Below are 17,299 nucleotides of genomic sequence, written 5' to 3' on the forward strand. Positions count from 1 at the left end.
GTAACAGGCCTCCTAACACTAACTGATAAAGCTGAACTCATTAACATAAGATTGCTTAAAATTGCCTATGCATTCCTTATCACTATCTTTTGTAGCCTACTGTAGCCTTGAAGTTTTGGCGAGAGCCCTTTGTTTTGCAGTTGTTGCCATGGCAGGGTTAGTTGTTTTGCAGCTTTTCATCTTGCACAGACGGGTCTGTTTAGATTCTTCTGAGGGTTCACAGAGGGGTCAGACTGCACTCTCCACCCTTACAAAATCTTCTCACACCCTACACTCATGTTAAGTGCATACATTTTCTTAAACACCCAGAATCACAGAATCATAGGGCTGGTCTGAAGAAGTGGGTCTGTCCCACGAAAGCTCACCTAATAAACTATTTTGCTTGTCTTTAAAGTGCTACTTGACTGCTTTTTGTTTTGATGGCTTACTCTCTGTTACTATAGGGCTGGAAAGGACCTCAGGAGGTCATCTAGTCCAGCCCCCTGCTTCAAGCAGGATCAACCCCTACTAAGTCATTCCAGCCAGGACCTTGTCCAACTGGGACTTAAAAACCTCAAGGGATGGAGAATCCACCACCTCTCTAGGCAACGCATTCCAGTGTTTCACCACCCGCCTGGTGAAGAAGTTTTTTCCTAATATCTAACCTACACCTTTCCCTCTTCAACTTCTGACCATTACTCCTTGTCTGCCATCTGACACCACTGACAACAATTTCTCACCCTCGTCTTTAGAGCTCCCCTTCAGGAAGTTGAAGGCTGCTATTAAATCACCTCTCAGTCTTCTCTTCTGTAAACTAAACAAGCCCAAATCCCTCAGCCTCTCCTCATAGGTCTTGTGCTCCAGCCCTTAATCATTTTTGTTGCCCTTCGCTGAACCTGCTCTAGCAAATCCACATCCTTTTTATACTGGGGGGCCGAAAACTGGACACAATATTCCAGATGTGGCCTCACCAGTGCCGAATAAAGAGGAATAACTACTTCCCTAGATCTGCTCGAAATGCTCCTGCTAATGCACGCCAGTATGCTGTTAGCTTTCTTGGCTACAAGGGCACACTGTTTACTCATACCCAGCCTTTCATCCACCATAACCCCTAGGTCCCTTTCCATCATACTGCTGCTGAGCCAGTCGGTCCCCAGCCTGTAACGATGTTTGGCATTCTTCCGCCCCAGGTGCAGGACTCTACACTTCTCCTTATTGAACCGCATCAGATTTCTTTTGGCCCAGTTCTCCAATTTATCCAGGTCCCTCTGGATTCTCTCTCTACCCTCCAACGTATCTACCTCTCCCCCTAGTTTTGTGTCATCCGCAAACTTGCTGAGGGTGCAACCCACTCCCTCATCCAGGTCATTAATAAAGATGTTGAATAACACCGGCCCCAGAACCGAGACTTGCAGCACTCCGCTTGAAACAGACCGCCATCCAGATATTGAACCATTGACCACTACCCGTTGGGCCCGACCATCAAGCCAGCTTTCTATCCATCTTATAGTCCAAGGATCCAATCCATATTTCCTTAACATATGGACAAGAATGTTGTGGGAGACCATATCAAAAGCCTTGCTGAAGTCAAGGTATATCACATCCACTGACTTCCTCATGTCCGCAGAGCTGGTTACGTCATCACAGAAGCTGATCAGATTGGTGAGGCAGGACTTGCCCTTGGTGAATCCATGTTGGCTACTTTTGATCACTTTCCCCTCTTCCAAGTACTTCAAAATGGATTCCTTGAGGATTCCCTCCATTATTTTCCCAGTTGCACTACTCTAACTAATTTTACACTGCTGTACATAGATTACACTCCCTTTTATACATTTGGGGCAGCTGAATTCCAATAGAAACCCTTTAACAACTTTTAGCAAGTTTTACTGAATTATGGAGATTTAAATTTGATTATTTCTTTAGAACTGGCCAAAATCAGGCTACTGAAGGGGCTCTGGCTGTTAATTAGGACCCCTTCCTTTAGTAAATCTTGGATTAACTATAAAGGTGAGTGTTGTTGGCAGATCGGTATTAAATCCTTCTCCTAATTTGTATGTTCGGTTTACCAGATCCTGCAGATCCCTGTGGTCCTGCTGGGCATAACCCTTAGCAGGAGATTTCAAGTACATCTCACCCATTATTTCTATATATTGATGTTACCTCTATAATTTACTTAACTTTACAACAGAAGAGAAAATTTAACTCTGTGAGCTTATTTAGGTTTTACACAACTTCTGTTCTCTGATGTGGGAAGGTATCCACATTAGAAGGCGTCCCCTCCTTATGGATACACCAGCAAGACAGAAAAACAAACGGACAGACAGACAAAATTACCCCGGATTGGTCAAAAGCAAAGAAGCTCCAAACACGGAAGGATGAGGAGTGCAGATTACTACAGATTCTAATTGCCAGACACTTTGCAGTACAAAAGCAAAACAGCTTTTTTTGCTGCAAGGGCAAGTTATCAGATTCTGACACAAGCACGTGTTAGCAAGCCAATTAATTTAAACAAGACTCCATGACACATACACACATACCACAACATAAATGCTTGCATGGCTACACTTTGTGCCACAAAGAGTTAAGGAGTTGGAAAAAAGAACTTGAACTAACAGCGTTCAGAGTTGGGCACTTTCTTCAAGATCTTATAGTCTGGGCTTTTGTCCAGAAAGCTGTTTCTCACAGCCCAGATGCAACTGCTCTGATATTCCTTACTCCCAATAACTTGTTTGAGAAATTTTTGCTACCTTTTGATTCTAATGTCCTCTGGAGAGAAATAATTTTTTTCTCTAAGTCAGATGTAACCTCCAGAGGAAATTGCTTCAAAGGATCACTTCTGGTATACCAATTCCATTTATCTAAAATCTTGCAAGTATTTTCTGCATGATGAGTGTGTATAAAAAACACCAGACTGCCTTTAGAAGGCACTGGAATTCCTGTAGACTGACGTATCCCCATGATCTGCTCTCTTCCCTGCGAGGCACCAAACCGGAGTTTACCTGGCTCACAAGATCTCTCCTCTCCCCTCTTTTTGCGAGGCACTGGACCGAAGTCCACCTGGCTCAAAGGGGGTTCCAGCACCCGCTCCAGCGCAGCAGGACACTTCGTCCTGGCTCCTGGAGACGGCCTGGCAGAATTTGGGTCTGCCCGGGCTTGGGGTTGTCCTTAAAGGTTAGTCTTACTTCCAAAAAGAAACAGAGGGAGACAACAAAGCTTTCCCACAGCTCCACGTGTCGAAAGAGAGTAGTGGCACCCCACCAGTTTTTAGCATCGGAACACAGAGGGTCCAGCGCATGGCTGCCTCACTAAAGACACCGGCGTGCCCTTTTGGAACTGTGACATACAAGACAGGCCTAGTAGACAAAGACAGACACAAACAAAGAATGTTAGCCACTCCGCAAAGGTGGAACCCATAGCTTCCCCTTACCCTGAGGGCCGCCGCCACTCCAGTCCCAAGCGCCTGCCAGGAGATTTCTTAACAGGTATCCCCCTTACCTTCTACTATGCGCACTTTGAGAGGCTTGGAAGTTGGGCATCGGTCCCTCCATCCAGGCAAGTGGCGTGTTGGGATCTCAGTGGAACCTCCAGATTGTTGAAGCACAAGACTTGTCTGTGTTTAGGCGGCTAACATTCAGCTTTATTGAATTCAATAAGGCAACAGATGAGCCAAACTGGACACCAGTAAAACCAGGTCCAGCAAGGCTGCTTGATTGCAGCTAACTCTGGTGTTTTGTACCCTTACAAAAACAAGTCCAACATCAGAGTCAATTAGTTAGAGAAGCATAGATCATTTTCAGAGAGAAAACTGTTAGCAGCAAGGAGGAGCAGGTATCGGAATAGGAGCCCCACATCCAAACAGTTCATTAACGCGTTCCATAGAGCTCATCCTCCCGCCATTCCCAAATAGGTCAGGAAAAGTTCAAGTTCTTGTGTACGTGCAGAAATAAGAAATGTGAAATGTCTTCTTTGTAAGATGGCTTCTGCACCATTAATTCCCACAGTACAAAGATGCATCAGTTTTAACTGCATCTTCCTTTACATTGTTCACGGTGCATAAATCAAACATCTTTTGGAAACCTTAGTTTTGAAGAGTGTATCAGCAGTGAGTTTAGCAGCTTTTGAGGAACCAGTTTTTTGCATATAATGCTCTCTAAAATCAACCCTAAGGTAGTTTTGATGTCCAGGCTTACAAAATGGCTTCTTCACGGGGATATGTGCAGTTCACAGTTTGGGTGTAGTACAGTTGAACCTGTCCAGTCCAGCACACTCTGGTCTGGCACAGTTTTATTTGGGTGGATGTCCACTTTACCATGAGTGTGGCCAGGTTTCCTGTGGTCCCGTAAAGTTGGTTTACAGCCACCAGTCCTGGTTTTCAATGTTCTGTGCTGTTATTTAGCTGCAATTTACTGCTAAAAGAGGTCTTCTAAGAGCCCAGTGAGCAGTGGGAGTGTTGGTAATGCTGCTAGAAAGTATTGACCTCCAGTGGTCCAGCAAATTCTCTCATCTTGTCAGTCAGGTCTCGAGAGTGCCGGTCCAAAGTGTTTCACAATGTACTTTGAGTTTCTTTGTAAAACCAGTTTGAAATGATCTCTTCCCAGACAAAATTCCTGGTACAGAGCTGCCAAGTTAACTGTGAAACTTTAATTGATTTTCTTCATTTCCCCTTCCCAGGAGCAAGGAAAGTTGCATTGTGGATAACATCAAAGTATGCAGCAATGACAGTGGCAATGGAAAATTTAAAAGTGTTTGCATCACTATGCGAATCCCTCGTAACCCAACCATTGGAGACAAGTTTGCCAGCCGCCATGGCCAGAAAGGTATTTTGAGCAGACTCTGGCCGGTTGAGGACATGCCGTTTACAGAGAGTGGAATGGTTCCAGATATCCTCTTCAATCCTCATGGCTTTCCCTCCCGAATGACCATTGGAATGCTGATTGAGAGCATGGCAGGGAAGTCTGCAGCATCACATGGCCTCTGTCACGATGCCACCCCCTTCACGTTTTCCGAGGAGAACTCTGCCTTAGAATACTTTGGCCAGCTGTTGAAGACTGCTGGCTACAACTACTATGGAACAGAGCGGATGTACAGTGGAATCAGTGGGGTGGAACTGGAGGCAGACATTTTTATTGGAGTGGTGTACTATCAGCGCCTGCGCCACATGGTCTCCGATAAGTTCCAAGTGAGGACGACAGGTGCCAGAGATAAAGTCACCAACCAGCCCATCGGTGGGAGGAATGTCCAGGGTGGGATTCGCTTTGGGGAGATGGAACGCGATGCCTTGTTAGCTCACGGCACATCCTTCCTGTTGCATGACAGGCTCTTCAACTGTTCGGATCGTTCTGTGGCCCACGTCTGCATCAAGTGTGGCAGTTTGCTGTCTCCTTTGTTGGAGAAACCGCCACCTGCCTGGTCTACCACACGCAGCAGGAAATATTACTGTACGGTGTGCAATCAGAGCGACACAGTTGACACAGTTTCTGTGCCTTATGTCTTCCGGTATTTTGTAGCTGAATTGGCAGCCATGAACATAAAAGTGAAACTTGATGTGAACTAACTGTGGATGTGAATAGCAATTCAGCTACTTTGGAAAAGCAACATTTTAAACATACAGGTTTTTCTCGAGGGATTTAAAAGGACTATTGACTCGTGTCTTGAAATCCGGCAACAGCTGTGGGATTGGTTTGATTTGTGTACTCAAACTGAGGAGATACTCTGCTCAATTACTGAGCAAGCAAATGGAGACAGGCTTGAGACCCTGCTGGTCACTGTTAGCTCAATAATAATCCTCGCTGCTTGTGTTTCATATTACCCAAAATCTCAGTCGGGTATGAAAACTGAGCAGTGCCAGACTAGTGGACTGGGAATTAGTTACTCCTTTCCCCAAGTGCTGCATCTTGTAAGTGTGTGATGGCTGCCACAGGTGGAGAACGCACCACAGTCGTGCTGAAGACGTTAAAATGCAATGTAGGTGACCACTGGAAGACCACCAGAAGTTGGTACAAGAAACATCCTCACAAACCTTATGCCTTAATGGCTAGCAGAGCACCCCTGTTGTGTGCAGTCAGCATTTCCTTGCCTAGAAATACAGCTGAGATGGTTAAAAAGGGAAGATGCTTGTAGTGACTCCAAGGCAGGGCATGGTAGAGTGGCGTTGCTCTAGGGGCTCCGCCAGAGAGAGCCTGCCTCGGCGTGTAGTTTGTGGGGGTGCTGTTCTTCATGCGTGATGGAGAGTGCAGTCTGCCCCATTCATGGAGGAGTGAAGCAGACTGCAGCCTCCACAGTCAGCCCCATTCTGCCAGCCATTGTGAAAGGGGCAGGGATTTGAACGCAGCTCCCCCTGCCACCCTCTCAGCATCCTGGGACCGCAGAGGCTGCTGTTAGCAACATGGCAGCAGCGCGGGAGGGAGGGAGCAAAGCTCTTCACCCCTCAGCAGCTGCTTGGACCATTTACCCTCAGGGACTAAGTCTAATGCCTGCCTGCTGCCTGTGCTGTTCTCTGTGAAAGCGGTTAACGAGCCGGTTACCTTCACATTGGTCATAGTCAATTCTAGTCCATGTCCGTTTCTGGGCCTCGCTGCCAGTATAAGTCAGGCTGCAAACACTGCAGTCTTATCACTTGTTTCATTTTATCTTTTATTTTGTGGAAACCCGACTCTGGTTTTGTTATGTTCAACCAACCTAAGCTTGTGGCAAAAATAAATAGTTTTATGTTAAGAATGGGAAAAATTGTGCTTTATTCATGTTTTGGAAAAGAGTAAAATTCCTCAGAGCATTAAATGTATGTAATTAAAACAATTAGGTGGTTTTTGACTGAATATTTTTGAATGGTGTTTCAAAAATAGTAGTTGCAAGTTCATGATATATTTCTTGCAATTATGGTAAAGCCAAAGATGGAAAAATCATTACCTGTAATTACAACATGGCTTCTGTTCAGAGCTGAAATGTGTGTACTCTCTAAATCCCAGTACGGGTTGAACCCTTCTTGTCCAGCACCCTCAGGACCTGATTGCTGCCAAACCAAAGAATTTGCCAAACCATGGGAGGTCAGTATTGTCTAGCAGCATTAGCAATACTTCCACTGCTTATTGGACTGTTAAAACATTTAAAGGTAAAGTAGAGCTAAATAATAAGAGAATGCTGAAAGAGACAACCGGTGGCTTTAAACAAACTTTTTGGGATTACAGGAAACTTGGCCACACCCATGATAAGTAGACATCCAGCTAAGTAAAACCATGGCGGACCACCGATGTTGCTGGACTAGAGAAGTTCAACCTGTACATCATCAGAGGGACTTGCAAATTGGTATGAATGTTCAGGTGTTGGGGTAGAGGATGCTGCATGTTGGAGGATATTTCATCAAAGGATTCCGGAAACACTAGTTGCCTCCCCTGAATGATAGGTCCCCAGATAAGAGGTTTCAAAATTTCACCATTTTTGACTCTGTACAAAATGCCTGTGTTGTCACTCCTTTATCAGGTCTGGCAGACCCAGCACTGGGATCACAGTTCTGTGGTTGGCATCACCCTCAGCCCAACCCTGTATTGTGTGCCTACTGTTTCGTCAGCCACCTGGGAGAGGCTCACAGGATGGATCTCCTGGGTCATGCTGGTGACCTTGTCCAAGGCTGACAAACCTACTTGGGGCCTGAACATGTGGCTGGCTACCCCAGCAAAGAGCCACCTATTCCTTAAAATCACTTGAAGTGGTTTCAGAAGTGTGCAAATGAGTGAGGATGTGGCCAGGGTCACAGTCAGAGCTGGTCTTGGCTACTGATGTTACTAAACGTTACTTCCACTTGTTTCAACTGTTGTCCTGGTAGCACCCATAGAAGCGAGTCTGCAGTGTTCTGCAGGCATTCAAAGCACTACCCCAGATCCTCCGTGTTTGGCTTTGCATTTTGTCATTTGTCACTGCTCAAAGCAACCACTTCAAGCTTTAGAGCAAGATCAACATCTCTGAAGATCCAGACTAACACGGCTACCCCTCCGATACTTGACACCATGCAAGGCACTGCATTTAGTCATATGAAATGGAAATATATCAACCTCACAAGGAAGCTTGCACAGACTCAGACAGACCTCATTTTTTCTCTCCAAATGCAAACGAATGGACATCATACCGAATGGACTAAAGGTGAAAAATCCTTTGCAATCTACATTCTGCACAGACTACAGTGAGAGATTATGCCATACACTCTCGAAGAAACTGAGGAACCACCTAATCAGCATCCTGTACAACAAACAGGAGAACGTCAAAAAAGAGCTCTCAAATCTGGAGAGCATCTGATGAAGTGAGTCTGTGCTCATGAAAGCTCATGCTCAAAACTTTTCTGTTAGTCTATAAGGTGCCACAGGACCCTTCGTTGCTATCTCTGAACCTGAGATTGTCAGAACCTCTCATTGTGATCCTAGTGCCTGGTACCAAGAACAAGCTCCCAAACCTGATGATTACAAAGGTATTCGATTCTGGAGATCTCTGAACAGGCCAGCACTGTGCATGGTCTCCAGAGACATAAAGCACAAACTTCCCTAATAAAATTCCCTGGAACCAAGTGAGGGGCTCAGGGCTACAAGTCAGCGGACCATGAGTTGAAGTTCCCTCTTATACTGACTGATATTTTTGTGCTCTTTCTAAACCTTATCAATGGCCCAGGCCTCCTATCCCTACCCACCATGGAGGTAGCATGGTCTGGAATAGCACACAAGCCTGGGAGTTAAGGAACTTCTGTCAGTCCTGTTGTCTCTTCTGACAGAACTACCTTGTGTCATGCATCCACTTTCCGGCGAGGCAGATAGGAAAATCCATGTACCTGGCTGTGCTGTTGTACAACGGGCTTCCTGGTACACCCCACCACTTTAGAGCTCTGCAGTGCTCTGCCGGATTGACCCAGACAGGAATGGCACCTGCAGTTGCTACACAGAGGGTGAGGAAGGGAATGTGTACTGGGGTTAAAGATGGTGCCAGAATAATTGAGTTGGAGGGGAGAGCAATGTGATCAGGAACTGCCATCTGCTAATCGGGGAAGGCAGGGATCAGTACCAATGTGCAGCACAGATGGGTCTAAAGTCCAAGTCCACAGACAACCCAGGGAGACTGACCCTGAAATAAAAGTGCTAATGTCAAACAGTGGCCATGGGGACTCAGCGTTACACCCACATCCAACCCAGCATGATGTAGACTTTCTATGGGGATGGGGAGTATGCATAATGCTCCCACCATAGACATGCAACCAAAAGCTCTAATCCCTGTATTCCTGAAGCCCTCTTCCGACCTGGCTCCCAGCACTCCCCTCTGTGAGCCAAGATCCCACGTATTGCTCCTGTCTCGTATCACTGCATCCTAGTCATTGGGAGCGGCCAGTGCTGGTGAAAGCAGTGCCCAGTGCTAGTCTTGGAATGACATTTTGGAAGGTCATTGGTGAAGAGAGAGAAGAGATCCCTGAATTCTCCTGTGCCAGGAATGATGGTGTATTGCACTGAGCTCTTCCTTTTGCACACCTAGTGGGTAAGGAAATGCGGCATGTGCTAAAAGGAAGATAGTTTCAGTACCAAATCAGCTTTAGATTCCATCCTGTTGGGAATGGATATTCGGAGAGAGATTTCTTTCAGGAAGTGCTACTCAGGAGTTCCCTCGAGCTTTCTTCCTGTGGGAGGTGGCTCTTCAGAGCTGCTCTGTGCAGGCCGCTGCAAGCAGCAATCTATACCTGCTCTGAAAGAGCCAGAGCCTTTTATTTCCTGTATCGAGCATATCTGGTTTTTCTCATCAGGTGAAATCTGGCAGCCAGTAGATGGCACTACTGGGATTACTATTTGCCCCAAGAAGAAAAAGGGAAGGAAGAAGTGTAACAGACAGAAAGCTGTGCTGGTCTATATACTATCAAAAGAAAAAAGCAGTCTAGTAGCACTTTAAAGACTAACAAAATAATTTATTAAGTGATGAGCTTTCGTGGGACAGACCCACTTCTTCAGATCATAGCCATACCAGATATTTTTCTGATTTGTCAACCTTGATTACTATTTTTGGTTCTCTGTGCCTTAACTATTGAATCTGTTCTGGTCTGGCTGTGGTCTGAAGAAGTGGGTCTGTCCCACGAAAGCTCATCACCTAATTAATAATTTTGTTAGTCTTTAAAGTGCTACTGGACGGCTTTCTTGTTTGAAAAGGAAGAACCGTTGGGGCAAGTGCCGTCTTCAGCTAAAGAACAGAAAAGTAGGTTGGGACCTTCATCTGTCACTCCCCTGGTTGCTTAAGGGGGAACAGACAGCCCACTGAAAGTGAGCTCTGTTTGCTCCTACACACCTGACTAGCTTAGCTCACAGTAGAAGTGTACAATGTGATGGCTGGCTTTACCTGCCCGAGTATGCTGAGTGAGTTCTTATGCCACACAAAAATTACAGGGCCACGTGGCTTCTCGCCAAGATGTTTTTTTTTTCCAGCAATAGGCAATTAATTTAGTAGGAAAGCAGACTGGTAGGTTCCAAATAATGGATGTAGCTTTGTTTTACCTTGTGATTTCTTGCAATAGTAAAATTCCATCAGTAAAAACACCACTGTACTCTGTTGCTTAGTATTGACTTGGAAAACTGGCTGAACGCTGGGCTCCACCCAGTGCCCACTAAAGGGTGGGGCTGCCTTCTACTAATGCTGAGAGGTGCTCACCACCACCAACTGCTATTAGCTTTAATAAGCATGGCTGGTGCCCTGCTCCTCTCAGAAGCTAGTCTTTACTTATGGTTTTTAAACATACCTTCTTGTAAATTTGGTTTTCAGAGACATTTGCTTCTGCTTACCCTGTCCTAAGTGAACCAGCAGGAAGGGTACAGAGAAGGCAGGGGTCAGTCCTGCTAGTAGCACAGCAACTGGTTAAGTGGTCAATCTCAAATAGGAGACGTGCTGGGAAGAGGGAAGGAGGAACAGCTTCTTTTGCACAAACGTCTGTTGTGAAAGAGCCAAGCCACTGTGCTCTTGGTCAGCTCCAAAGCTTGTCTCTTGCCAATAGAAGCTGGTCCTATAGTAAATATACCCACCTTGTAAGAGCCTGGGACCAACAGCGCTCTACCGATGCTGCAAACACCAATGGACAATACCCATCTTACGTAGTTACCAAGTCCCATTATTGTAAGAGGTGAATACCTCACGTGCTCACAAGGCTGCAGTTCTCAACTAGGTGGCTGTAGCCCCTTTGGGCTGCAAGCAGGCTTCAGGGCTCTGCCGAAATAAACCAACAAGTACGGCCAACAGTTAAACATGCAGGTACCCAGTAAACAGCCAAAGCTCGAGCCCCACCGTGCTGGGGCAGGGACAGCAGGCTTTGGCTGTGCAGGTCACTAGATGGGCTGGGGCAGAGGCTGGGGCTGGGCAGGTTGGCCATGACACAACGCGCCAAGCCAGGACGACACAGCATGACGTGTGCACGTGTCTGTTGAAAACACCCCCCACATCTAGGCTAATGATGATCAGCAAAAAGTTTCACGCTGAATAAAACAAAAATAACCTGTGTATTTTGTACCCTTTTGTTTATCACAGCTGGGTGTGTTCTGCTGTAGAGCTAGCCATTTAATACAGCTTTTCATCTCCCGCCTATGAGGAAAGCAGCCATGGCACAGCTGGGCTGTGGTGTTTGTACACGTTGTGCGAGCTCAGAAAGTTTGTCAACCACAGCTCTAATGCGTTTAGCCGCTAAGCCCCCAAGGCAAGGCAGGGCTGTTGGGGCCGCTGAGGGACACTGGCACACCCCAGCAGTGTCTGACTCATTGTCACTGGGGTTTGATGCAAGGGAAGATTCTAGCTTTGAAGTGACAGGTGGAACATAGGTCCCTGATGCTCCATTCCCATCTCCCTTGGTGCTCCCTGCACATCTACAGGAGTCTTGGGGGAGAAGCCTGTTTAGTTTGTGGTGCTTTGACCAAGAAGCTTCTGCAGATGCTGCTGTTCGGTCATTTCACATGGGTGTGAATATCCCTATCTCAATGCACGTTCTGCAAGAGACAGGTCCTGCTTTATCATTTCAGGCAACAACCACATCTTACACCACCTCTTCGCTCTAGCTGCCACCTTCTCCAGTCATAACAGGCGTTAGTTGGGCTGCCTTTCCCAGCCTGAGACCCTGTACTCTGTGGTTTCTGCTCAGGCACTTTCTTCCCCTAAAAACAAACCCAAAAGGCCAGGGTGACACTGAGTGGCCAGGCCAGGTGCAGCAATACCAAACTGAGCAGCTGCTCCTTGTCTGTGGTTGCAATCAAAGCAGGTGCAGCACCAGTTAGCTACCCTCCCGGCGGACACTGCAAGCAGAGCTAGAGCCACTTATGTGCCGTTAAGGAGAGCAAGCAGCTGTTTCTAGGCTATCTTGAGTAGTCGTTGAGTAATTGCCACTGCCATGTCCCACTGTGACATTTTTTCCTTGGACTTTGTAGATTTGTTTTGTAATTTCTTCGAAATGCCTGCTCACACAGAGCGCTGTTTATTACCAGCAGGGCCTGTTCCTTGTGGTGTTGGCGTGCTCTCATTGCAATTGTGAATCTTATCGTTTTTAGCAAACGCTATCTGATGGTTGGCTGCAGACTTGGTCCACATCACAGGATCTTTGATGTAATCTGAAACCACAACAATGCACCTTGACTCACAGCCTGGCTGGACCATGCAGAAGCACCACTGCTGTCTGGGCTGAGTGGCTATGGAAGGGCTGGATCTCAGGGCGGGGCACGGTCCATGTTTGACAGAGCAGCTGATCTCAGGGCAGGGCATGGAAGGTATTGGATGGTGCAGCCAATTTTGGGCCACATGCAGCACATGTTGGATGAAGCAGGCAGTCTCAGGGTCAGGTGCCGTACGATTTGGCGGGAGCAGTCGCTCTTGAGGCCTGACTGCTGACCAGAGTAGGCAGTTGCTGGGCCAGGTGCCACACCTATTCAACGGCGAGGTCTGTCTCAGGGCCAGGCGCAGCAGGTGGTGGATGGAGCGGTGGGTCTCTGGGCCTGGAGTGCTGGACAGAACAGTTGGTCTCTGGGCTGGGTGCGGCGGGTGTTGGACAAAGAGGCCGATCTCAGGCCAGGTGCGGGTTGAACAGAGCAGCCGGTCTCGGGCCACACACAGCTTGGACAGGGAGGTCAGTCTCAGGCTGGGTGGGGAGGTTGCATGTCGAACGAGGAGGTCGGTGCCAGGTCGGATGAGGAGGTTGGTTCCAGCCTGGATGCGAGTCAGATGAGGGGGTCAGTGCTGGGTCAGACGAGGAGGTCGGTGCCGAGCCGGACGGGGAAGTCGGGGCCGGGCCGGACTAGGGGATCGGTGCTGGCGGGGCAGGGAGGTCGGGGCCGGGCTGGATTAGGGGATTGGTGCCGGCCGCGCGGGGAGGTTGGGGCCAGGCCAGGCCGGACTAGGGGATCGGTGCCGGCCGGGCCGGGAGGTCGGGGCCGGGCCGGACTAGGGGATCGGGGCCGGCCGGGCGGGGAGGTCGGGGCCGGGCCGGACTAGGGGATGGGTGCCGGCCGGGCGGGGACGTCGGGGCCAGGCTGGACTAGGGGATCAGTGCCGGGGAGGTTGGGGCCAGGCCGGACTAGGGGATCAGTGCCGGCCGGGCGGGGAGGTCGGGGCCGGGCTGGACTAGGGGATCGGGGCCGGGGAGGTCGGGGCTGGGCCGGACTAGGGGATCGGTGCTGGCCGGGTGGGGAGGTCGGTGCCGGGCCGGACTAGGGGATCAGTGCTGGCCAGGCGGGGAGGTCGGGGCCGGGCTGGACTAGGGGATCAGGGCCGGGGAGGTCGGGGCTGGGCCGGACTAGGGGATCGGTGCCAGCCGCGTGGGGAGGTCGGTGCGGGCCGGGTGGGGAGGTCGGTGCTGAGCTGGATGGGGAGGTCGGTGCCGAGCCGGACTAGGGGATCGGTGCCGGGGAGGTCGGGGCCGGACTAGGGGATCAGTATCGGCCAGGCGGGGAGGTCAGGGCCGGGCGGGCGCAGGGCGGGTTGGACCAGGGGGAGGTCCCAGGCCAGGTGGGGGCTGCCCGGCGCAGTTGGTGTGGGGCCGGGAGGGGCCGGGGACGAGCCCGAGCCCCGCGGGTGCTGCTGCCGTGGGGGGCGCATGCTGGCCAGGCGGGGCCAGACCAGACTAGGGGATCGGTGCTGGGGGGCAGGGCCGGGCCGGACGAGGGGATCGGGGCCGGGGAGGTCGGGGCTGGACTAGGGTATCGGTGCCGGCCGGGCAGGGGGATCGGTGCGTGGGGGGGGGCAGGGCCGGGCCGGGCCGGACGAGGGGATCCGGGCGGGGGGGGGGAGGGCCGGGCGGGGCCGGGCCGGACGAGGGGATCCGGGCGGGGGGGGGGAGGGCCGGGCGGGGCCGGGCCGGACGAGGGGATCGGTGCGGGGGGGGGGCGGGGCTCGCCTCGCCTCAGGGCTGCGGGGGCTCGGCCGGCGCGTCCCGCGGCCGCTCCCAGGGCTTGGGCGGGCGCGGGCGGCGCGAGGGGGTGGGGCTGGCCGGGCTGGCCGCCACGTTGGGCCGGTGGAGGCCCGGCAGGTCCCGGCCGCTGCGCACGAGGCGGAGGATCTCGGCGAAGGAGGCGGGGGGCGCTGGGGCCGGGCCGGGGCCTGGGGCCGGAACCTCCGCACCGCGCTCCATGGCGGCCAGCCGCGGGACTGGGCCCGCCCGCAGCGCGGCGGGGGGGCGGGGCGGCCGGTACCACTCCAGCCAGATGGGGGGGGGGGAGCTGGGACGTACCACTGGGGAGGGCGCACCGGGAGCTGCGCTGCTGCCTTGGCTCCCTGCCGTCCTGGCTGCAGTGACCAGCCAGTGCACTGCCGCCCCCTCCCCCCGCTCCCTTTTACTGCACCGTCCCGGCACTGCATGGGCAGGGTGCACACCCCCGACCTTGCCCCCCCATTCCCCCTACACTGCACCAGCCTGACACTGCATGGGCGGGGTGCACACCCCCGACCCTGCCCCCCTCCGCTCCCCCTGCACTGCACCGTCCTGGCACTGCATGGGCAGGGTGCACACCCCTGACCCTGCCCCCCGCTCCCTCTGCACTGCACCAGCCTGGCATTGCAGGGGAAGGTTGCACTCCCCCGACCCTGCCCCCCCGCGACTCCCCCTGCTCTGCACCGTCCTGGCACTGCATGGGCAGGGTGCACACCCCAGACCCTGTCCCCCTCCGCTCCCCCTGCACTGCACCGTCCTGGCACTGCATGGGCAGGGTGCACACCCCCGACCCTGCCCCCCGCTCCCTCTGCACTGCACCAGCCTGGCATTGCAGGGGAAGGTTGCACACCCCCGACCCTGCCCCCCCCACTCCCCCTGCAGTGCACCGTCCTGGCACTGCATGGGCAGGGTGCACACCCCCGACCCTGCCCCCCCACTCCCCCTGCACTGCACCGTCCTGGCACTGCATGGGCGGGGTGCACACCCCCGACCCTGCCCCCCGCTCCCTCTGCACTGCACCAGCCTGGCACTGCATGGGCAGGGTGCACACCCCCGACCCTGCCCCCTACTCCCCCTGCACTGCACCATCCTGGCACTGCATGGGCAGGGTGCACACCCCCGACCCTGCCCCCCCCTGCACTGCACCGTCCTGGTACTGCATGGGCAGGGTGCACACCCCCGACCCTGCCCCCCGCTCCCTCTGCACTGCACCAGCCTGGCACTGTATGGGCAGGGTGCACACCCCCGACCCTGCTCCCCGCTCCCTCTGCACTGCACCAGCCTGAAACTGCATGGGCAGGGTGCACACCCCCGACCCTGCCCCCCCATTCCCCCTGCACTGCACCAGCCTGGCACTGCATGGGAAGGGTGCACACCCCCGACCCTGCCCCCCCCGCTCCCTCTGCACTGCACCGGCCTGGCACTGCATGGGCAGGGTGCACACCCCCCTGACCCTGCCCCCGGCTCCCTCTGCATTGCACCAGCCTGACGCTGCATGGGCAGGGTGCACACCCCGGACCCTGCCCCTGGTTTCCTCTGCACTGCACCAGCCTGGCACTGCATGGGCAGGGTGCTCCTCGCTGACCCTGAACCTCTGCACTGCATGGGCCTGACACTGCCCCCTTCCAAGCACTGCAGCAGCTGATCACTGCATGGAAAAGGTGCTGCCCCCAGCTGCACAGTCCTGGCCCTGCACACAGCTGTCTCCCCCGCAGTGCACAGGTAAGTGCTGAAACTGGGGGAGCCACAGAGCCCCTGGCTGTAAGGGGTTTCCCTCAGCTACAGAGTTTACAACATGGCACCAGGGCTCTCTGCACCCCCACTGTACAAATTGTTCCAGCATCCCTTACGACACTGCCTCCACCTGTCCCCTTACTGCATGGGCTGTGCCACTCTGTCCAGCTTGCCCAGCACTGCACTCAGCTAGCACATACCAAGCCTGCGGCAGAAGGGTTTTTCACACACCCCTCACCTTTGCCTCTGGACCTCACAGGAAACCCTTTTGGGGGGGGATGCCCTGGTGATTGCCCCATACAGACGGACACACAACCATGGCAGCAACTCACGCCTGCGGGCAGCATTAGCTGCAGGAGAACTTCATAGAAATTCCCCTTAGCGCCCTGGAGAGTGTCCCACGGTCACAGTGACCTCCCACGGACACCCCTCCCTAGAGGGAGCCTTGCAGTGGCACCCCGGCCCACCTAGGACCTTAGTCTACACCCTGAATTCACAGTCACTGGGAGGCAAATGGTGCAGCTCCTGCCAGACCCAGCACTGGGACCCCTGCCCAGGCACAAGCCAGGCCAAACCAGCACCTCCGTGGGACCCTGGGGCTCACTGCATTGCCGTTCGTCATGTTCCCCTCCTCTCAGCCCAGGACTGGCTAAGGGGGGCAGTGGTTCTCTCTTGGGGCCTGAGTCTCTTTCAGGATGGGTGTCAGTAGGGGTGCTCAGCGCCAGCAGGGCAGGATCCAATGCCTGGCTGCTGGGAGAGGCAGGCAGGGGTCACAGACTTGAGGCTGTAGTCACTGGCCACGCAGCAGTGCGGGCAAAGGGAACCCGACTTCATAGCAGTTTGTTACTACTACACCGCTGGGGCTGCCTGTGCATCCCCTCCCCCGTGCCAATGGTGGGGGACTCTTCCTGCAACCCCATGCTCAGTCTCCACAGCCCACCCCCCTTGTGCACCAGGCGAATCCAGTGCTCTGTGGGTGTCAGGCACTGCCCGGGCCCAGAAGGTGGGTGCGCCCTCCCAAGGAGCAGGGGATGGCTGACTCTGGCCTTCTCCTGTGCTGTGGCTGATGGAAACCTGCTGCGGTTGCTGCACCAAAGCCATCTGCTATGCCCCATGGAGCTGCTCTTGGCCCCTCCCTTTGCCTCTAGGGTTCTGCACTTGAGGGGGGCAGTCAGGCCAGCT

At 52.7% G+C, this 17,299-nt stretch overlaps 2 protein-coding genes across 2 annotated transcripts in view; one reads left to right on the plus strand and one right to left on the minus strand.

Moving 5' to 3' along the window:
- Nucleotides 1–11,306, plus strand: part of POLR1B (RNA polymerase I subunit B) — a 48,391-nt gene extending 37,085 nt beyond the window's left edge. Inside the window, exon 15 of the mRNA XM_074989234.1 lies at nt 4,651–11,306. Within this exon, the coding sequence (XP_074845335.1) occupies nt 4,651–5,533 (883 nt within the window). The 3' untranslated portion in view covers nt 5,534–11,306. The remainder of the gene's footprint in view (nt 1–4,650) is intronic.
- A 174-nt stretch (nt 11,307–11,480) lies between these two features.
- Nucleotides 11,481–16,739, minus strand: LOC142010122 (uncharacterized). The gene is made up of 3 exons (XM_074988386.1): nt 16,722–16,739; nt 14,356–14,685; nt 11,481–13,164 (listed from the first exon to the last, which is right to left on the minus strand). Exons 1-3 carry the CDS (start codon nt 16,737–16,739, stop codon nt 12,424–12,426), a joined length of 1,089 nt encoding a protein of 362 aa, XP_074844487.1. The 3' UTR covers nt 11,481–12,423.
- Between the last annotated feature and the right edge of the window lie 560 nt (nt 16,740–17,299).

Source organism: Carettochelys insculpta, chromosome 3 (assembly GCF_033958435.1).
Source record: "Carettochelys insculpta isolate YL-2023 chromosome 3, ASM3395843v1, whole genome shotgun sequence".
NCBI classification, from domain to species: Eukaryota; Metazoa; Chordata; order Testudines; family Carettochelyidae; genus Carettochelys; species Carettochelys insculpta.